Source organism: Channa argus, chromosome 16 (assembly GCF_033026475.1).
Source record: "Channa argus isolate prfri chromosome 16, Channa argus male v1.0, whole genome shotgun sequence".
In the NCBI taxonomy this organism is placed as follows: domain Eukaryota; kingdom Metazoa; phylum Chordata; class Actinopteri; order Anabantiformes; family Channidae; genus Channa; species Channa argus.
The window spans coordinates 12,879,065-12,902,224 of NC_090212.1; the positions used below are offsets into that span (position 1 = coordinate 12,879,065).

The 23,160-nt window shown below is 40.1% G+C and overlaps 2 protein-coding genes across 3 annotated transcripts; both read right to left on the reverse strand.

Annotated features, from left to right (window-relative positions):
• Positions 1 to 2,939: 2,939 nt before the first annotated feature.
• e2f2 (E2F transcription factor 2) lies at positions 2,940 to 14,718 on the reverse strand. 2 transcript variants are annotated; one of them, XM_067480560.1, is made up of 8 exons: positions 14,434 to 14,718; positions 13,928 to 14,219; positions 7,793 to 7,892; positions 6,718 to 6,937; positions 6,174 to 6,335; positions 5,935 to 6,049; positions 5,477 to 5,675; positions 2,942 to 4,882 (listed from the first exon to the last, which is right to left on the reverse strand). In XM_067480560.1, exons 2-8 carry the CDS (start codon positions 14,204 to 14,206, stop codon positions 4,611 to 4,613), a joined length of 1,347 nt encoding a protein of 448 aa, XP_067336661.1. In that variant the 5' UTR covers positions 14,207 to 14,219; positions 14,434 to 14,718; the 3' UTR covers positions 2,942 to 4,610. The 2 variants fall into 2 exon arrangements, with proteins under 2 accessions (XP_067336662.1, XP_067336661.1); XM_067480561.1 differs by having other exon boundaries at positions 2,940 to 4,882; positions 5,477 to 5,672; positions 13,928 to 14,718.
• A 4,766-nt stretch (positions 14,719 to 19,484) lies between these two features.
• id3 (inhibitor of DNA binding 3) lies at positions 19,485 to 21,431 on the reverse strand. The gene is made up of 3 exons (XM_067480453.1): positions 20,999 to 21,431; positions 20,601 to 20,674; positions 19,485 to 20,187 (listed from the first exon to the last, which is right to left on the reverse strand). The coding sequence occupies exons 1-2, from the start codon at positions 21,296 to 21,298 to the stop codon at positions 20,621 to 20,623; spliced, it is 354 nt and encodes a 117-aa protein (XP_067336554.1). The 5' UTR covers positions 21,299 to 21,431; the 3' UTR covers positions 19,485 to 20,187; positions 20,601 to 20,620.
• Positions 21,432 to 23,160: the final 1,729 nt, after the last annotated feature.

Here is a 23,160-nt window from a genome sequence, read left to right on the forward strand (position 1 = left end):
CTTAGTGGTTGTCAAGTTTGTTCCTCTGGAAGGACAATGTGAATTTTCACTGGTGATTAAGCAAATGCCTGTGACTTTTGTCCATACAAGTTAATGCAACGCAGCATCAAAAATATGCACTCAAGTCGCCAGAGGAAAAGCTGGAAAAAGCTTTATTTACTCTATTAATCTGAGAGGACATAGTCTTATAAGGAAGTGAGGGCACATGTCAAACTCTAAACACTGCAGAGAAACATTTGAATGTTCGGTGACCCAGTTTACTCCTTGGATCAATTGCATGTATCTATGTATGTTTGTGTGGTAAGTAGAACAAAATATATGAATGTACACCCAAACAGTTTGCATGATACATGTAAGTGTCTCTTATTGTGATCTGCAACATTTATTTCTATACACTCATTTTGTATGCACAATTTCTTTGCACGCATGTCAGAGCTGATGTAATGCAGAGGCGTGCTGTGTCCTAACAATACCCTCCTTCAGTTTCTTTGCGGCCCCTTGTAAAGAAGCAGGGCCTTTGTGTGTCTGTCAGTCCTCCAGCCCGGATCCTATTGTAAAACTAAGCAAACCGGTCTGTTCAGGCAGTGAACTAACATATAGTGGAGAACACAAGTGCAAGGAAAGGGAGGGGAAAGAGAGGAGATGATGAGCTGAAGGAAGAGAGTAGGTTTGGAAGGTGGAGGAAGTAAGTGAAAAGGAGATGCACAGATAAAGACGGGATGACAGAGGAAAGGAGAAAAAAAGGGGAGAAATGAATTGTCTGACTACACAAACTGGAGTCTTATCTCCACCCTTTTCCTTCCTAAACACCACATTCTGTACCATTCATTTTCCCTTCCTTCACTGACTCACTCTCTCTTGCCACTGTTAATGGTAATTCCTTTTCTGTATTTCTTGTACCATGAACACTGGATTTGTCTCTCTTACTTTGTTTCTATTTTATTCATTCCATTTTCAAAGCAACGTCTTTTGAGCCTGTGAGCTGTTAAGTTTTTGGCTGGGAGGAAGGAAGCAACACCAACTACAGTTTCTCTCTTTTCTCTCTGACGCACACACATGCAGCCGCACACAGAGGTCGTAGCGACATCTTCCAGTAAAGATTACAGCTGCCAGGATTTCCTCACTGCTTCCCAGCAGCCCAGAGGAGTACCTCAAAGTCCTCTAATAACTTTTCCCCCTGAAAAACCTCTTTCTCCCTCTCCCCTCTGCTTGTTGACTCAGCTTCACTTGTCCTGCTATCAATTTACTACCCCTGTCAAGACAGCAGGCCCAGGCTTACCGTAAAATACCCCCTCTTGTGGTTGACATGGCTGACTGAAAACGGGGGGACTGGGAAGGGAAAGAAAGGGGGGTGGGGGGGTTGATTCATTGTTTAACACAGGATGCTGGTTTCTTACTAGAACAAACACATTAAGTGTGCTGGGCTAAAAGCTATCTGCGTTAGGGCTACACAGCTAGTCTAAGTGCTAAGGAAACACCTCTGAACCCTAATTGACTAAACAGAATCTGTGCAGTACCATGCATGTCTACGGTGCTACCTGACAACCAACCTCACCCTTTAGAAAGGCACCTCCCAGCATGTCGTCAAGCTTGGTAAGGCAACAAAGGTTTTTCCGAGTGAGATCAGGTAGTTAAACTTGTTTGTGATTCATAATAAATCCAGTAGTTTGATACAGTGGAACTATTGGTAACTATCATTTACTTTATTACTGGAAACATTTGCATTACTTTTACTAAAACTGTTCATCCTGTCTGCTGAATAAGTTCTATTTAGTGGTTTGATATTGTAAAATAATACTGTCATATTTGTAACTAGTCTACTTTTATATATCTGAGAAGAACAATCTGCATTAACTTGGCTTTCCTGCAAACACAGGACATTTAAACTTTCTGACAGTCAGGTCAAAGCATCTAGTGTCTCCAAATGTAAGTTTGGCATCAGCTATGGTCACTAATTTGTCCCCAACATTAATAAAAGAAAAAAAAGGTCACTATCAGCCCCTGCAGCATGCAATGTTTCAGCCACATGCTGCTAATGAACAAGCTGTTACCTCACTTATGCAATGGCAGTAATGAAAAAAATTGCATTTTTTGGCAATTTAAGCTTTCAGCTTACAATATTTGATTCAGTCTCTTGTTTTTGCAGCAATTGGTCTGAAGGTGTGGTGCAACAAAACTGAGGGGGGTCTGGTGTTTGGATAGCATGTAAACCGCACTGTAAAAGGCTGTGTAGGTGTGTGTACGTGTGTGTGGTTTGTGACATTTCAGTTTATGGGGCCTTGTTAAACACATGAGCTGTTGTGCAAAAACATCTGTTAATAGACACTTAGCACTAATAGACACATGGTGTTGGTTTAGAAGCAAACAGACATCAGTTTGTTTTTTGGTGACTATGTGCATGCAAAGGTCACATACAAGAATTTGTATGTTCAAAATTTACATTTTGAAGTGCCTTACAGGAAAATATATTATCTGAAATAGTCATTCCTAACAAGGAGTAAGTGAACCTCCTCATCGTATTGACATTTAGCAACAAGCATAACATGTTTCCCGTAAAAATGTATGAGTAAATGTGCTTTATTTGCGAACATCTTTTCGCCACTGACCCAGTGAACTTTGATCTGCTGGATGCCCACTGGCCTTTGTTCACTTGTTTCCAAAGCAACCAACTCACAAAGAATGATGTGGTGGCTTTTGTCTGTCCAACTGAGTTCATAGCTCGTTCAGTGTAATTGTCATTCTACACGTGGACACCGTCTCTCTTCTCAGGGAATGTCACTTCTTATTAGACCAACATCCTCCTCAGCTGACCCTTTGCTGTTTTTAAATATTCCATATTTTCTTTGTGGCTACAAAACAAAATGAGCCCTGAGCGACGAGCCTAGATTTCAATCATTTTTTAAAAACTATTTCGCTTAAAGCAATCCTTCTTGAAAAACTGACCTACAGGTTGCATAAAATGTGTATAAATTGTTATGGAGCAAGGATTTAATGTAAACAATGGATTCAGTATTTATTTAACAATTTCAAACAGACCACACAATATTGCAAAATAAGTGCTGAATGTCATACAAAACAGTTTGACGTCTTAAGGCCAAATATTTCAGAAACATTGGTATAAATACAAAACTAATTATGTACAAATACCAGAAAAATAATGCTTATAAAAAAAATACAACAAACCAACTACAAATTCTGATTTTACTTTCTCTAATCTACATATTAAAACCAAACACACAAACATCCTAACACCGATTTCTGCAGCTGTCAGTGGCACACACAAACACACATTTCAAGTTTTGTTAGGACAGGACAGTTAGCTTATCTCTGCAGTGTAGAGGGAAAGCCAAAAAAAAAATACCTCAGCACAAAATTCAATTAACCAAATGTCTAGAACTCTTGAAAAGTTGTTAAAAAATAAAAATAAAAATAAATAATCACAGCTGCTCTGAGCTCGGTGCATGCCGTCTTCTTATATTCAACAGGGCGGCATCATGTAAAAACATTCATGGGCCTAAAATCTGAACAGTTAAGATCAATAGGTCATTGTTTCTGTTGCTTTTTAGTAAACAGACTTCATTTTATAGCAACAAGAGGAAAACCTAATTACTCCTCTTCTTAAACCTGAACTAAGTCAGTGTTTACCACCTCATCTGCAACACAGATGTTGCATTTTAATTTATGGAATATTTCCTGAGAAATACAAGTTTTACACTACTAAATCAAACATTATCGTCTAGATAATCAGCTATCAACTCACATTAGTAGAAGAGCAACTGAATTTGTACCAAAGCCCTTGTTACTCTCTAAGTGTAGTCAGGCATAAACTCTGGATCTGTGTCCACTATCGGGTGTCTCAAAACACAACACAGCACAAAAAAGGTACCAGGCCTGACATATATAAGCTTAAGACAGAAGAGGGCAAAAGTAACATGACATAAGCAACGACAGCACCTTTAGAGTCTGTTGTATGTCAAATATCGATTCTTAGATTTTACTGTATGTTCTGCAAGGATTGGTATTAAACTGACCACTGCTTTATTTGAGCAGTGTTGAAGACACCAGGCCTTGAAAAACACACCCTGTGTGGTTCTTGATGGCTTTAGCTTACTCCCATCCAGTGATTGAAACTTGTAAAGCTGGGGGCATTTAAAGCTGGCATAATACAAGGCTGCCCCCTGTGGGAAAACGAGTGGTACAGACACTTAGACTTTGGGAACGAAGAACACAAATTCCTGAGTTGTCACCTGTAGACCTGTACACCCCATCTCCTGTTACCAAGTCTTTTGTTGGTGATGTGATATGTTTATTAATGTCAGTGTTTGTGTGAGATTACAAATGTTTAGTGTAATCTAAAAATGTGACAGATTACACACACACACACACACACACCTATATCAATCTCAGCCTCTTCCATCCTCTGATCATTTTTAAAATACTATGTACAATTATTAAAATAAAGGGGGTAACTTCTCCTTTGGAATCACTGACATTTAAACAGACACACTCAAAACACAGACTGATGGCTTCATAGTGTAATGTTTTCTACTGCGAGAAGGCATTCAATTAAATAAAACTCCCTAAATCTTCAAAACCTTCTTCATCATACCTCAACTTTTTAACAGATCCCCAAGATCATAGGTGTCAAAAAAATCTGACACTCCCTCCCCATCTTCCAGGCTCCACAGGTAGTCGTCATGGTCCAAGGGGGGGGAGAAACTGACAAATGGGGTATTAGGATCTGGGGTGAATGAAGTACCAGGAAGCTGGTCCTCTGTGATCTGGAGGAGGCTGGGGGGCAGGCCCAGCAGACCCTCTACATCAAGCAGAGAGGAACTGGGCACTGCAGTCGAGGCGGCGCTTGGAGCCGCTGTAGACATGGCTGCGTTTGAAAAAAAGGACAGAGAAGGAGAGCGGTTGATGCTTAACTTTATATCAGATTTCTCTACAACATCCCCCTCACAACATAAAACTTAGGCATTTATGTTTTTATTAATTCATAATTTGTACAGGTTCTTTCTTGTATCATCAACCCATAGATTTAAAAAAACTTTTTTATTCTTTGTTTTGTTTGTGACTTCACCCATTTTCAAACTGCATTCTGCAGTTCTAGTTTGGGGACTACATGTGCTCCCTTGGCCTCCTTAGAGAGATATTAAAATATCTATTATGAATTGAAAACTGCTCCACATCATGCTACCTAAAAGAGTTGTTTACGAAGTAGAAGAGAGATCATAAGTTACCATTCATACATGCAATGCCCAGAAGCTGAAAACTGGTGAAGTTGCCCTTTAACCTGTATTGTTTCTGGCTTTATTCTTGAACTGTAAAATGAATAAATCTTTAAACTTGTTATGCCAATTTATGCCATAGGCTACTAGCATCTAGGCTGTCAACCAGTGTTTAAAACTTGGGTGTAAAAATAAAGGAAAAGTGCTGGTGTATGGTACATGACCCCTCAGTAAACCCAGCTTACATTCAACAGGCTCTTCTTTGATGCTGTAGGTCAGGGGCCCCATTGGACTTGCAGTTGGAGGACAAGGGGGTGGAGGGAACTCCTTTTTAGGAGTGATAGCGCTCTTGACGGGGCTAGCATCTTCAAGACCCTCCTCTGGACACAGGTAGACTTCAATAGGGCCATTCTTGCTCTTTAAATAGATCTGTAACGACCCCTGCTGTAAGGAGAAAGAAACACAGTTAATATGGCACACACCAGACTAGTTTCTTTTTATCTGTTTCATTTCATCGTTTGGAGAGCTTTTACCAACACATGTTTTTTTGTAAAATTAAATCAGGAAAACTCACTGCTCTTGTAACTTGACATTTAACAGGACTTTAATCCTTATTTTGAAAACTGACACGACTCATCAGCTTAAAGGGGTGAGAAGGAGTAAATAATAAGTACATGCTGGGAAAAAAAAGATGTGTCCTCACCCCTGCTGTGTCTGGCACCTCCAGCTTGGTCTCAGCAGGTGCCTTGACAGCAATGACTGTTTGGTCTTTGAGACTGCCGATGGAGCGAATGTCCTGGTACGTCACATAGCCCAGCGTGCAATGTCGGGTCAAGGGTAGCAACAACAGCAGCGACAGCAGATATTAACTGGACATTTTTAACAAACCTCAGAAGAAATGCAGCAAAGGTGGACAAACACAGAGATGTATTTAAAGGATATCTCTGATTGTCTTTATATTCAGTAAGTTGTTTGAGCTGTGTGGTGCTGGAGTGGATCAGTTCATCCAGAGATCTCTCTGCTCTATCCAAATCTCCCAGCTCTTTCTTCAGTGCACAAGCCTTCTCTCCTCCACTTGCACCACCCTCAAACACATCTCCAACCCTAAGCAAATACATACACATAAATACAACCAATGCAAAGCATGACATGAAATGATTGTATTCAAATGAATAAGGAAAATGTCATGTAGTAATAACTCAAAAACACAATGTGATATAGACAGTATGCACTCAACATGCTTAAGCTGTAGAGTGGTTCAACACTGTCTCAATATGTTGTAATGTTGTTTAACAACCACTAGATGGCAGATACGCAAATAGTTAGTTGGAAAAAATACACTGGATTAATAAAGTTTGTTTTACAGTAAGACCACAAAAAAGGAAAGAATGTAAAATTCCAAATCTTATATTTGTCTTCTATTAGGTGGAACTTTTGATTATTCAGATTTGTAATATTATGTTTGTGCAGACATATATCTACTCACAGCCACTGGATATTGTTCTTTGATTTTTTCCTGATAAGCTGGACCCCTTCCAGGACATTGGTGATATCATAGATCCGCCTCTTCTGGACCTCTAAAACCTCAGTGGCCCAGTTCAGGTCAAGAACCCCATCGGGAGACTCAGCAATTAGACCCACAAATTTCTTGGTCAGTAAGCCAAGTGAGGTGTCGTACCGCGTCCGCTCACCTGGAGACTTTGGAGCTGAGAAAACATTTCGGGAAATGTCAATAAGAAGAGAACACACTTTATTGCTATACTGTACTAAGCTTCACAACCACTATTTCAGACCTAATTTGAAAACTTTATTATGTTGATCAGTTGATGCAGGACTGATTCATGTAGTTATAAAATTAGTCATTCAACATGTTGTCAACATTGTACCATGAAAACAAACTATTATATAAATCTCAGTTACACGAATCTATGTTTGAATGTGACTCATTTAGCATTCTACTGTATGTTTGACATCTTATTCAATGATTGTACTCTAAACCACAATATAGTTTCTACCAGCTATAATTAGACTAATATCAGTGACTGTACTGCCTGCCATATGCATTAGTGAAATATCCGTGTCCCAAATGATTATGCTGTTTTTTTTTCCTTTCTTTGACTGTTTAGTAGAACTCACCTCTTCTATCCTTTAGGTGAATTGCCCCACAACCCCAAAAGCTGACCTATGCTGTGGGACCACCTCCCCTAAGCAGTGTTCTGAACTTCTCTGTCCACTTACCCTCACACACAACCCATACATGGGTCAGTTAGAAAGAACTGCAATTAGACTACTTCCTGTGATGAACCCCATTTGTACTCACAGTAATTTATTGGCTTTTACATTTTACTTATCTTGCAAAGTAAATCAAATTTTATGAATCTCTTTTCTTCACAAGCTTTCTCTTTAGGAATATGGCAATTCTCTGTTCGAATTACATTTTCCTTTATTTTCTTGAATAGATAACAGATAATAACATGTGTTTTGGAGCATTGGTATGTTTAATATGTATCCATAAAACATAACCTCTCCCCCCTCACATCTGATCCACAAAGTAAACTCACTCCTTGGACTTGGAATCCTTGCTGCAATGCTGCCTTTGCCTTTTGGTGTTCGGAAATCGGGAAGGTAAAGAGGGTCCTCGAGATCCAGCTTCCTTTTAGCCTGGAGAGAAAAGTTTATGTGCCTTAAAAAATATAAGAGTGAAGAGATTCCTCCAAGTCTTCATCATTAGAATCTATGTCCCATCATCCTGACAGTTTCCCATTTCACTGACTTTATATTATCATTCATATTAAAGGGCAATTTGCTTTGCTTTCTTCAGTTTAAGGTGCAAATGTACAACAATGCTTTTAAACTTCCCTATATTAAAATATTTCTCTGCTTCTAGCTGAAAAACTCCTTCAGATAACATCACCCAGAGGAGTATTTAATCATTAGGAATTCAGATCATGTCAACTGGGGGACCTCTGGAAAAAGAGATTGACCATGATTACAACTTCCATTGTGTGAGAAAGATGACATAATCCGAACTGAAGGTTCCTCCAAGAGATGTCATCTGGAGGAATTTTTAAGCTAGGAGAAGAGATATATTTTAATATAGGTAGTTAGAGGGAAGTTTAATGGCATTCATGTACATGTACTACTCACACTAGATCCAAAAGAACAAGGTGGAAATCAGTGAAGGTGTCCTGGTAGCTCGATGGGTAGAGCAGCAGTCAGTGGGATCAAATCCCAGGCTACCCACCAGGTGTGTACCAGGGGGATGGGTTAAATGCAGAGAAACAGTTTCACTGTAACATGTATATATATGTGCACAATGACAGTAAAGGTTGTACTTTAAATTAAAATGGTGAAAATGTTGTCTTTAGGGAACTTTACCCCATCCACTAAAACAATGCCAACACTGAAAAATAGGGGTTATTAAAAAGTGCTGTGTTGTAAAACATGTCAACAGCCTCAAGTACAGAATGAAAGCAGGCTCTCATTTTACCAAGAACTTCATGAGCTTATCTTGTGTGTGTGTGTGGTCAGATCAGGGGGGATGGGGGTTAGTGGCTCTTAACCCACTGCCTCCAAAGCACCAGGAAATCCATACAATTACTCTCCTCCTCCTTTTCAAAGTCCCCTTTCTTCTACAACCCAACACACAGGCAAACTCACCCGCACACACTCGTCTATGGCTATGGTGGTTTAACACTATACTTATTAACACTATACTTCAAAAGTATGTACACATACAACCTTTGCACCACAATATAAAGAAAATGATAATGTGACCTTGATTTTGTGTTTGCAGTGGCCAACATAACAAAAGTGAAAGCCACAAGAACACAGCCTCTCCTTAATATAGAGAAATAATCAACTCTGAAAAACTACTACTTGATGACACACTAACATGGGAGTTTGGGAGTGTGAAAGTTTCAGTCAGTGAATTGTTAATCCCAGCAAATGTTTATTGTGAATGAGAGTTTGCACTTAATCAGCAGTCAGCCCCCTCTTCATGGTGTGTGCACACACAAAAACACGTTGCTAATGAGGCATGGGATTTCACCTAGACATTACTGAGGCTGCTGGGTAATTTGTAGCATCTGGTTAGGACCTCACCTTTGTGTATAATCCCTTCTTGTCACCGCAGTGAGCTGCTTTAGCAAATAGGTTTAAGCAACTGAGAATTTCCAGAGAAGGGAAAAGCAGTAACTTTGACTGAACAGATTGTGGAGTGAGAGGATAATGAAGGCTGCCATTGTGCCAATGTGCACCCTGACATGTCCACCTGTTGGCTGGCGACATCTGGAGGAGCACAGCAAATGTATGTGCTTCTGATGGAGTAGTGTTTAATGGCAGCCATAGAGAAACTTCAACAGGACTACAGGCAGACACTAGACAAAACGGTGAGGGCAACTTCAGGCCAGAATGGTAACTGTTAGCATTCACGGAGACCGCCTGTGGGATAAAAAGTTGTGTGTTTGTTGGCTCCGAATCCTGAAAGTAGCTGTCGAACACTTGTGGTCACAGAAAGGAACTAGATTGTCATTGATACAGTAACAGCTGCAGGTTAAACAGAGAGATGGTCTGTCAGGTTTTACTTTACTGTGCAAGAACTACTAGTGGCCTAATGTTCAGCAACCTCCCCACATAATAAAGCTGAGTTCAAAACCTAATTGCCTGAAATGTGAAGATCAAGCTGCGCTGTCATAATAGTGTGAGTGTCAGCTCTGTAAGACTACACTTTAAAAGTAAAAGCAACACACATGTTGTAAGAGGGGAATCAACCGTTTTACCCTGCAGCTGTATGGGTTAGGGTGGGTGCTACTTTTTTTTTTTTTGCATGAGTGATTTCTCTTGTGAGTCAACCACATTACACAAATGCCACTTCATCAAATGGAAAGAGGAGCAGTAGTTTTTTTTCTTCTACACTCTTCACAGACCACTGAGAGAAAAGTGCAATCATTGCAAAATTTTCAAGCAAGTGCGCGGGCACACAGCCTGACACACAGCCATATCAGAAGACACAAACATACTAATTATTATAAGTAACTCAAGTTAGAGAATAAACTGTTCCCATGTAGTTACACTTTAGGGGCAAATTGCTGAGAAAGGAAATGGGGCCTGAGTCAACTACCCTCATATTTCTCTTTATCATAATGCTTTATCTACAGAACTTACAGTATCACTCCACTCACGCTCTCTATAGCCTCACCCTGCCTGCCTGTCCAGTTACACCCTCAACATACACGTGTCATTTCTATATGCTGTACATTCTTTGGCTGATTCCCCAGGCTTTCCTGTTTTCTCCACAGAAGAGCTACACACACACACACACACACACACACACGAAGTCACACACATCAAGGGCCTCTCCTCAAAACAACAAACCCATTGAGTCAGGCTGTATAGGACTCAGAAGGTGCATCTGCCTATTTAAGGTTGCTGGTTGAGAGGGGGGAAACACGCTGTTGTTGAAATGCAAAACTGCTCCTATTTAGGACATAATGCCACGGGGCAATCTGGAGTAAAGCAAGGTGAGGGAATTTATTTGGAAGAGAGATTTTTTTGCCATAGCGTCGTCAGCCTGAATGGGTCTTCCACTGAGAATCTTTACGTTAAATAGCCCAAAGAATAACTCATAAAGCTGATATCAGTAGTCATGAAGTTGTGATGGACATTTCCACAAATACCTGAGAACACGCACATGTAGCAAGCAGAGAACAAGTGGGGCATTGTTTCTGGTTGATATTATGCAGGTGCATCTTGTGGTCAAACTGCCATTTGGATGTCATCAATATTTCCTGTTTATATATGTGAAACAGAAATGTGTGATTGGTAGTGACGTGGAGTATTGAGAACAAACTCAGGGGCTTCCCTGGTCTTTGGAGGGAGGCCTGAATCCTTATCATATTTGCATTACTATCACACCATATGAATATGGAGCGATACAAAGTTATTTACATCAACAGTTTACACAGCATAGTTTAAACTCACATGACAAAAACCAATGCATTCTTTTACTAAAGGTGGTATAATTAATACATAATACATATAAAATTTGTATGGATCTGTATTGTTTGTTTGTACTTAAATTAAAGTTGCCAACCAAGCTTAATTAAAGAATGACATACAGGCACATATTCATACACCACAGAGCAGTTAAAACACAAGACAACCGGGTGGTTTTTTTTAATCACTATTTGTGTTTACACAACTGTCAAGAAGACTTTATACTGTGTCCATAAAAGATTAAGTCGAATGATTGTTATTCAATCATTTATTATGTAACATTATTGTGATATAGTTTCAAGTTAATACTGTCTACTTCCACTCTCCAGTCAAAACAAGCTACATGACAGTGGTTGTTATGTCGTACAATGAGACGAACATGAAGACTCAACACTTCCTGACACAAAGCGCATGACTGTGCATGCAATGAAGCTGCTGTGTCAGCAAGCATACAAAGAAATGTTTCACTTGTTTCAAATGTGTATTGCACAGTAACCTCTCCTCAGCTTTGAAATGCCAAATGATCTAAATACTAAACTAGCATAACCTAAACAACCTTTGCTTAAGATCTTTTGTAAAGATAAAAGGTAAAGATAACCTGCTGAATGGTTGCAAAAAAACTGGGACATTTCTCATGGAAGCTCGGTATCAAACAAACAAAGCTCAATTTATTCTGGATACTGTTATGTGCATCTAAATGCCTGTATTTAGAAATTTAGTAGACAGAAGTTCTACCATTTGAGACATGGCCCTAAATGATTCTTCTTTGTATGTGCTGCCATTGGTTATTTATTATTTTTCAGAAAGGTCACCACTTAGAAAGAAATCCCCTAGGCAGCCACCAATTCCCAAGAAATAAAACAGATATAAGAAGTGCATTCAGGAAAACATGTCTTGTCTTCTCCACCAGAAACATATTTGAGGCAGGGAAGAATAAAGTAAGGAAACGTTTTGACCCAGCGTGTTGCTGCCATTTAAAAAAAAAAAAAAAAGGATCAGACATGATCATCTGACTCAAAGTTTCCTTTTGATATTAAGCATGTGTGAAAAGTTTCAGCCTATCACCTACACGTGGGATAATTTGTTTTTTTGGGGCTTTAAAACGTTAAGGTGCATTTCCCCCTTTGATCTAAATGTTCAAATTCACTGAAACATGCTGAGGAAGTTTCATAATTGTGGGAATTTGGAACTTTTGAAACCCGCTGTGTATTTTCAAATGAGCATCATTCTTTCTCACTTCTATGAAGGTTTCTTTTCAGTGACATAAATGGTCTCTCACCAGCTGTGAAACGGCCTGTACCCCCATGTACAGCAGCAATTCAATTCATGTAAAAATATTAAATGTAAACACACACACAAAAATCTAAATGTCATACATGTACACACGGTGTGTATACATGGCAGACAGAAAGAAAAGAAAGTACCACAGCCAGCATAATGACTTACCTTATCTGTTACTAATCTTCTGATGATAGCATGCACAACACACTATCTCTATTATTAATGTCAGTCCAAATCCAAACTTCATTGGGTCAGTTATGGCCAAATTGCCTAACACACATAAACTGCTCTTAATGCTGCACTAATAGGTTAAACACATCCTTCCACAATGGGTCATGTATAAAGCCTAGATAGTTAAACTGTAATTGAGAACACATTGGCTTATGATAAGATAGTGGTGTGTCCATCTAATCTTCTCTTGAAGACCCTATTACTAAATACAGGCCCAGGGGTTAACTTGAAATTTGGAGACCACGTTCATGCTCTAACCACTAACTCATCTAGGCTTAATGCAGTACAATCAACCTAAATGGCTGCAAGCATGGACAGCTGGGTAGAAGGAAGAGACTTCAGTTACCAAACAACAGCAGGTGTTGTGCACTAATACTGAGTGTTTAAGGTTTGTGATAGGAAGCTTTCCATTCTTCCAGTTTTTGTTTTTTTTTGTGTGTGTGTCTCTCACCTGCCAGCACTGGATCTGAGGAAACACACCAGTTGCCTGGTTATGACCTGTGACCTACAGAACAGGTTACACAGGTCCCGTATTGCCTTAATGATAGGTGCAGTCAGGGAAACTGTAATGTCTGTCTATCTCACACACACACATAAATGTGAGAAATGGCTCTTGTCAAATAAGGGCTTATATTGTTGATAAATGAGATACATTATTGTCTCCCATCCGCCATGTGATCCCATGGCATTGCTTGGTCTTAATGCTGCCCCTACCATCTCCCACTGTGGAGGATACCCCTCAACACACACACACACACACACACACACACACACACACACACACACACACACACACACACACACACACACACACACACACACACACACACACACACACACACACACACACACACACACACACACACACACACACACACACACACACACACACACACACACACACACACACACACAGCTGGTCTGCGGGAAAAGATGTCACACAACTTGACATGGCAGAAAAGAGGAATACACTATTCATACGCATCCAGCAGCAGACACAGTGACTCCTCTGTGGCTTATCACGTCAAAACATATTTGAATGTGACCCAAGTGCTGCCAAAAACGCATACCGATGGAAATACAGAATTATACCGCCTACATAACGTTACAGGCACATAACCCACTGTTCTGGACTCTGAATCCATTGTAGTGTCGGTGTGTGTGTGTGTCTGTGTTTGATTGTTTACCGGCAGTCGCCCAGAGGATGATCTGATGGGTTTAGCTTCTGGTCCGTGGGGGGTTGAATACAGGCTGTTGGCTCTTTGTTCGGCCGCCGTGGTGTTGCAGATCTGGGTGAAATAGCCGGCCGGCACAGTGCTCATCGGTGGGCTGGACAGTCCGGTGCTGAAGAACTCAGTCTTCACTCCTCCGATGGGCAAAACCTTCATCTTCTGCTGCTGAGAGCAAGGCAGTCCCACTGCTGGACGACCCGGCGCCGTGGAGACGCCTTTAGGCATCCGCATCATTTTCCTGAATAAACTAAATTTAACCGGATCGGTTAGGCGAGGAGAGAAGTGTGTTTCTTTTCTGCTTAAACGCTCCCTGTGGTTGGCAGGCTGCCGCTGCCAATTCGGGCTTTCTGAGAAAATATATCTATATGACGCACCTGTGGTAACAATTCAGTCAATTACATTCAACAATTCAACTATTTTAAATGTCCAGTGCATGAGTTCAACATGCAATACTGACTTACTTTTTAATTATGCCCGTCACTAAATGCAGCAGCCGATGCGACGTTGTTATCCTTTGTCCGGTAACAAAGTGCAGGACAAACTTGCCATACAAATTATTAAAAACGGCTGCCTACTTATAAAAACAGATTTAAACATCCAGTATTTTAAATCCGATACCAGAAGGCTTTCGGATCTCATTGAGATCAGGATCTTGTTGAGAGCTCCTCTGACGCTAAATCCGTCTGCGACTCCTGTCCATCCACCTCAGAGCTGCGCTCTCCATTCAAGAGAACAAGAGCTGGGGAAGAACTGCTTTTTACCGCCAAACCTCGTCCCGCGAAATTTGGATCTCCCGCGGTTAGATCTCGTCTCTGATTGGCTCATGACACGTTCGACTTGTCACATTTACATAAAACAGTTGTGTCCTGATGGGGCTGTTCTCTTAAAGGGCCAGGGGCATATTTACGGGACAATGTTCTTTTATTGGCAGCCAGAAGCCCTGCAGTGAAATCACCATTTGCTATGTTGAATGTGAACACATCCAGCCGGTATAATCAGATATTTAAGTAGTAAGTTGTAACCTTACCGGTGCCACACTTACTGTGGTTATTGCAGAGATGGTGAGCATAATACATTTTTCAGTGCATCAAACTAAGCTTCCTTCCCTAGCCTTAAACTTTCAGCTATAATTACAGGAACAATATGTAGAAAACAAAGTTTACTGCGTATGTACAAAAATAAAACTCACCATTTACATACAAAACATATGTATTTACTATTTGATGTAATTGTGGCTTCACAAAAAAAAATATTAATAACTTAATAATTATTTATGTTTACTAAAAGTGTGTTTTAATCAATTCTTAGGTCTAAAATCTGTGAGGATGTACAACAATGCAACATTCACCAACTGTGTATTTTTAAATAGCAGAAAATTGTTTTGTTGAATTCTGGAAACACTCCTGTATTTATTTAAGGTAAGGGTTGGGTAGTAGGGTTTAAATTATTAAAAATTGATACATTTAAATATTGTGTATTCATGTAGAGAAAACAACTGCCTGTATAATTTTAAAGAAATAGATCAAAATGGAGCGGCGTCACATAGGTTTGTATTAGAAGTGGTATTCGCCATGATGAAGTATATTGTGGCCTGGTGTAAGGTGTTACTGGGGAACGTCTGTAAATGATAAGTGGACTCATTCAGTAGCACTCTTGCTTATTGGCTCAGGGGAGATATTGAAAGAAAACAACCCCTCCCCCATCCACAGCTACCAAACCCAAGCCTTATGACTTGACCCCCACTGGCCAAGGCTACATAAACTTCCATCCAACACAGGCCTATTGTCATGCCTCAACTTGAACTACATTTCAAGTCTAAATATGCTCTGAGTGCAAGATACATGTTATACTTTCTTAGTTCTGCCCTTATTCCACTGGATTGGATCATTGTCTCTTGTTTGTCTCCACATAGTGTAGGCCAACACAATCATCTCCACCCTCTGTCTCTTCCTCTTTACTGGTAAACTAAAAGTGTAGTGCAACTTATTGGTGGTGTTTCATAATCCAGCATCATGGGAATTCAGATTCATGCTTTGTTAAGATTCTCTGGTCTGTTTTAGTAGTGTCACAGCATATTGCACTGATCTAAATTAGACATGAAAACAAATTACACAAACACCATCCTTTCCTGCTATTGTTTTTTTTTTTGTTGTTACATATTACGGTTTTCAATGTAATGCTTTTCCCATGTTCGCAGACATTGGGCTTGGTCAGGAACAAGTGCTGAGGTGTGTAAAGCACAATGAAATTGAGCTGTACACTTAACACAAAGACATCATTAAGGCCACAATGTCATTTTTATTTTTGCATTATTATTTGACTACTGATTTTCTTTGAAATCCATCCAAAATATGAAGGGATTTTAAAAGGGCAAGGTATTGTTTTGTTTTGTGAGTTTAGTCAGTGCAAGTAGTTTGAAATACCTCAAAGTACAGGTAGAAAAGTTGCTGTCACATACACACATATGGACATGATGTTTATAGTGTTGAAATGTTTTTCTTTGATTGTATTACGATTATGTGACTAGTGAAATTATTGTATTATATCATGATCCTGCTTTTCTTTTTTCTCCACTTCACACAAACAGAACTCTATCCGGTATCAAACCATTCTGGATTTGTTTTAGGGTCAAAGGATTGCATTCCTATGTCAAAGCAGCTCTTGACCTGGCTGAAATGCATTTGCTTATCCTTAGATGTAAAAATGGACAAATAACTAGTGTTTGAATTCCTTGAGAATCACAGCGAAGGTTGTTCCATTCACATCCTATAGTCCCATCTTGTGGTGCACACTGATACTGCATAAGGTGTGAGGTTTCAATTGCAGTCTACAGTGACAGTTAGCATCCAAAAGTCACATTGTTTATTATTGAGGGTGTACGTGTGATGTGTGGCATTTTTCACACATCACATGTACACACGTGTGTACTCTGGATAAAACTGAGATAAAACAGAAATCCTTGAAATACTTTTTAGAATTTTTAAACATAAGATTATTGGATAGGTAAAATGGAAATCACATATTTGAGACACAGCACTATTTTAGGTAGAAATCAAATGTAAGCAAACATGTGATATTTGTCCTTCGTTACAAAAGGTCAAATCTCAATAATCTTTTCCATCAACAGGCTCAGATGGTAGGTTTGATTCATCAGAGGCTTGCTCAGATAAGTAGAAGCAAATCATCTTAGATATGAATGTGCCTCCGGTTTCCAACAGAAAATTGCTTACAAAGCAGCATTAGGACAGTTGGAAACACGTTTAAAGGCGTCAGTCACCAAAGCAATCTAAACAATGGCCATAAAAAGCATCAAGGCCAAACTATTAGCAAAACAACAGAGACAACTTGCTAATTGGCGTCTTGCTTCATTATTTAGCATATTCAGTACATGATATGAAACGTTTTTTCTCTCTCTCTCTGAGAGTACAGCTTGACATATTGATCTTCTAATAGTGTTATAAATTTTGGGCTGTCTGATTCTGCAAAGTCTATTACACTTTCAGTCTAGCCATGATTAGATGCTGTAAAAATGCTCCTCTTTGTTTAATTCAATTCAATTCAACTTTATTTCTATAGCGCCAATTCACAACAAAGTCATCTCAAGGCACTTTACAGAATAAAGTGACTATAAAGACTATAAAGATGTATAGAGAAAACCCAATAATTCCCTCCTTGAGCAAGCCCTAGGCAACAGTGGAGAGGAAAAACTCCCTTTAATGGGAGAAACCTCCAGCCGAACCAGGCTCAGGGTGGGCGGCCATCTGCCTTGAGCGGTTGGGGTGAGTTGATATTGTTGAGAGGAGCAACAAAAAGCAACAGCAAAACATCGGGCAGTTTGGTAGGACCAGTAGCTGCCCACTAGAAAACTCACAGCTCCAAAGCCAGGGACACCTGCAGAAAGGGTCAGAGAGAGGGAGACAGAGAGGGAGAAACACAACTACGGGAGAAAACACAGAGTTAATGTCATAAATTGATGATAATTGTGGGTTGAGAGGAGAGGAGAGAGGGACAAGAGGAGGAAAGGAACTCAGTGCATCGGGGGGATGGGTCCCCCAGCAGTCTAAGCCTATAGCAGCATGACTATAACTAACTATAAGCTGTATCAGAGAGGAAGGTTTTAAGAATAGACTTAAAAGTAGAATAACAATTTGAGGTCTGATCAATAGTATATTCACTATTGAATGTTTCCTTACTATCAAAGCAACATTCTTTTGGAAACTTAGGTCACAGTTATATAATAATGGCTCTGCTGAGTAGATCAAATTTACCAGTGTCATCTGAACTTTGTGCTTTAATGAGATCTGACCTTTTGCACAAACAAGTTCAAACAATTAATAGTCTGACCAAGAAAAAGTACAGAACAAATGTCCTCTCCATTATGTGTGCCATGAGTTTACAGTTTAAAAAAATGTGAACATTCTAATTGTTTTACAATCTACATGGAAATATAACAGATTTCATATGTGGTCTCAGATTTTGGACCTCAGTGTATGTCAACGTGTGCATGGCACCAGGCATAATAATTGGAAACCACTACAACAACATAACTACACTTCTAAAATTCAAAAGCTAAACAATTCTTCAATGGTTATAATAAAAATGATTTAAATCAGCTAATTTTACTGCGTTCACATTGTGGATCTGTAATTATGTACAGTGTGTTTTCTACCACTAGATGGCGCTGCAATCTCATTGTTACCAGTAGGTTGAAGGTTATAACCCACTGAGGTTAGTTTATCCTACTCTTTGGGGTACTGGAGATATTCCTTTTTTTACTTCACTGCAAATAAATAGATAAGCAATGACACCACAGGTTGTTAATTTTAGGTAATTAGCCAAGATGACACAGACCCAACATTTTGATTGAGATTCCCGAGAAATGGACGCGGTGGAGCAATATGTTCAATGTTCAAACCAGTTTAGTGCAGTAATACTACTTTCCAAAAAATGTCATTAGACATTTGACTGTTTGCTATTTTCTGTGGGCCCGATAAGGCTAATTCCATGACTAAAGGGTTAAAACACTTGCAATAGGTCTAATAAAAATCTATAAAATGCTTTCATAGGACAGTGAATGAATGCACCACTACAATGTGATGTTGTGCTTCCAGGGTCAAGGGAGTGCATTTATATGCATGCTGATCTGGTGCCATGAATATTGATGTGAATTCGAAAATCGTAGTCTGACTTTCAAGACTTATGAATGACCGCAATGGTTAGTTTGATGGTTTACAATCACGTAACATCCTCTCTTTTACACCCTTTAGGAAGTTCAGCTGCTTTAAACTGCTGGTACCTCATTCTTTGGAAAAATAGAAGTTCTCACAGGAAACTCCCTTTGTTTGATTTCCAACCACTCAACCTCAAGATTCATCTGAATACATCCTGTTGTATCAGCACTTCATTGTCATCCAAAGCCAGAAAGTTATGTCAGCATCACGCTTATCGTCTGCAGCACACAGTAGTTCATACTAATTTTTTGCCCCATTTCAAATACTACATGCCTGACAAATAGTTTCACATCAGTTTTTATTTAATTACATAAGAACATACATAGAAAGCAAATTTTATATTAAAGAGTTTATGAAACTCACTGCATAGTCTGTAGAAATAACACAATCCCTACAAACATTTACAATTAACTCTAGTGTAGAGTTCTGATTATACCCCCCAAAAATCCAAACTCCCATTCAGAAAAAACAAAACAATATCCAAAATTACTCAACTGACATACCCACTGCAGACATGTACACATTTGTAAGAAGTTGTAACAGTCTCCTTTAGAAAACAGACCAGGGGGTGAAAAAGGCAGGAATAATAATCTGCTGTGACACTTGTGTAAGAATTCAAGTTGTGTGAGTTAGACCCACAAAAGTCTTGTTTGGAATGAAACACGAAAAGGAAAATAAAAGCATTTCTACTTCTATGGGGAATCCCGTTTTTTTTAAAGGAGCATAAAAAGCTGGTTGCTTTCACACATCTTTGGTGTGTTGATTTGTCTGTCCAGGGGCCAAAGAATGAGTCTCTGTTTTCCTGCTCACACACTACTGTTGATTCCCACTCATCTAGGAAACAGTCCACTTTTTTCTGTCTTTTCTTTCTTCGAGCTCTCCACCTCCCTCCTCCTCCTTCACTCTTTCAAATACCTATCCCACCCTTTCTGTCCCTCTTGTCCTCTTGCCCGGAGTGAAGTGGAGACATGTGTTTCCCTGCACCTGCATGGAGAGAAAGGAAGAAAAGTGAAGTCAGATCTCTCCCTCCCTCCTTCCCTCCCCCCCTCCCAGCAGAGGGGAGCAGACAGACTGGCGCCTAGCATGGAACTTTGATTAACCCCAGGCAGATAGCAATGAATGCGCTGCTACACATTCACTGGCTGGTCAAACTGGCAACCCTAGTGAATGTGACTTGTAGAAAACCTTCGTATGCCAGCACATCAATGCCCACACTATTCCTTTTGGTAGTCAAAGCTACATGTTGAATAATGCTTTTTAAAGTTTGCAAATACAGCATTGTAATTTTGAGCAAGTGCCCTGGAAATGCAGGATAAAGGCTTGTTTCCAAACACTTTTATCAATTTTTCATATTAACTTATGAGCATTTTCATTAGAAAAGCAAAACAAGTACATACCATACTTTGTCGGTGTCATTCTAGAGGCACAGCCGACCTTCTTCTTTGGTGAAATTGCGAGTGAGATCTGCAGTCTAAATGGAGAGCAGAAAAGGAGTCTGAGAAGGTGGCAAGACATTATCTTAAATGTTCCCCCATAATATCTCACAGGAGAGAACAACATCTACTGTATCACAATCATAGAATAAATACAGCTTTTGAACATGAACGTTGGGTTTCAAACCATGCCAGCTTCACACACAACATGGACTTGGGAGTTGTAAATGAAAATGTCATCTAGTTCCCATATCAAGACACTGATCCGCTGTGCAAAACGCTGCAGAAAAGGTGCTGTTTTGTCGGTGTGTGAGGATGTTGAAGGACAAGCATCAGTCCACTCTGCAGCCCGCATCTCTCACCTTGATTGACAAAACCATCTCCGGAGCGGCCGTGTCGTCCGTCTCAAGCGCGATCTGCAGGTCGAAGATGTAGTCAATCACATGTTGCAGGATCTCCACCTGGCTGACGGATTTGTTCTGCGGGATGCTTGGCACCAGCTCCTTCAGCTTGGAGTAGCAGTCGTTCATGTCGCACAGGGCGCTCACAGGCTCCTCCAGACACGAGTGTTTATTCCGGCTGATGGCGAGACTCTGCTCCGAAATGCAGCACACGGCCTTGTAGCAGCTCCTCGCTGAGCGGACGGGACTGATGGCTTTCATGGTGAAAACAGGCAGGAAACCACAATTTAAAAAAAGGGACGGCGATGTTTGAGTGTCAGTGGATGACGGCTTCGCCCTCTCGTAATCTCCTTTTCTGTGTCCTGAAAAGCGACAGCCCCGTCACAGAGACGTAGCGGTTTTATACACTGCGCGCCCGCTGACGCCCACTTTCTCGCATCGAGTTCCGATTGATCAAAGACAAGAGCAGATCGATTCTCATTGGCTGTTGACACCTTGTGGAAAGAATGAGGAAATTAGGCTGGGATACCTGCGGGGCATTGCCAATCAATTAGCTACCTCTTTCAGGTGGTTTTATTTATTTGAAATAGATATGAAAGTAGAAGCCATTGCAAGCTCCAAAAGAATATCTGGTAAACAGAGGAAATCTTCTACCTGGAAATGGAGAAAGTCTGATTTTTATGAAGTTGTAACCCTGTTTTAGATTAGTTATACCATACTTTGTCATCGTATCAAGGTTTTCTCAAGTAGGGGCCCCAGTAATTATCATTTTAGAAAGTGTTAATGAGCCCATACCTGAGTTGAGCTTAATAATTTTATCTGAAATCTCAAGAGAATCAATTCCTTAAAAATATATACACCAGACTCACCTAATGTAACCTGATGGGTTTATTTACATTCCACGGCAGTATACGTGTTTACATTAGGAAACACTACAGCCAAACATGTACATACTGTACGATACTGAAAATATAATACAAGCTTAATATGGGTAAAAGGTCAGTAGCAATCAACTTATTTCCACAACACTAAAACATTTTATGAGTAATCGGTAAACTGATGTAGATGAACTTCCTGATCCTAATTTAAGTTTTGGTAGCTTATATGGCTACGCCAGTTGCCTCATTGCGTGTTTCTAAATCACCTAACAGTTGATTTAAATGTTCTGCCCAAATCTAATCTCCTCTGGGTGAAAGTGATTTATAGAAAATTATATTTCAACAATTCCAAATGTTGCTGTCTTTTAGTTTACATCAAAGTGCGTCCCGTTCTGCTCCTATTTGGGTCTTATTTTCCCTTTTCTCACAATCCTGTTTTGTGGAGGAATGCAAGCCTGAGCCAGCTGTGTGTCCTATCCCGGCCCAGCTGTGTTGATCTAACGCGCCAGTCCCAGACATGCTGGCGCCAGCCTCCCGACGTCATCCATTCACCCCGACGCGCACTCCCCTCTTTGGCAGACGGCCCGCCCTCCCCCGTCCACCACCAGAGGGGAGAGAAGCTGAGGCGCTCAGATTTCCAATTGGATGAACAAGTCTGTCAGTCACGGACATGAACATACGCCCTCACGTTCCCCTCCTAGTGTTGCACTCAAAGAAATTAAGAGGAAAACATTTCCAAATACTCCAGAAATTGTGTAATGATTAATAAGCCAATGTATTAGAGACAAATCCCTTTATGAAAAGTGGTGGGAAAGGATTGTACAGGATGACACGATCACTATTAAAGCGGGACAAGTTAGCTCTCCAATGTTAAGATGACACGGTGTAGTTTTGTACAGTAGTTAGAGACAGACGTTGCTCAACGGCCCGTGGGTGCCAGAATGGTAGCCTGTGCATGTTCAAGGCATTTTGCAACCACTTTGGAAGTCTCACCCACTCAGCACTGAGGATTTGTACAATCCATTTTAGGGTAAATGGGTTTATAATCTTGGCGAGGCCGTCGGCGAAATTGACATTGCATTACGTCACACACTACTAGAAGAGATGGTAGAATATAAAACACTATTTCAGAATGGTGAGTAAGTTGAAGTCATTCTTATCTTCATTTGTTGGTTTTAAATGAATGCGCACGGCTGGTTTTATCCTCTCCATTATATAGAGGTTTAACAGATGTTCAAGTCACTG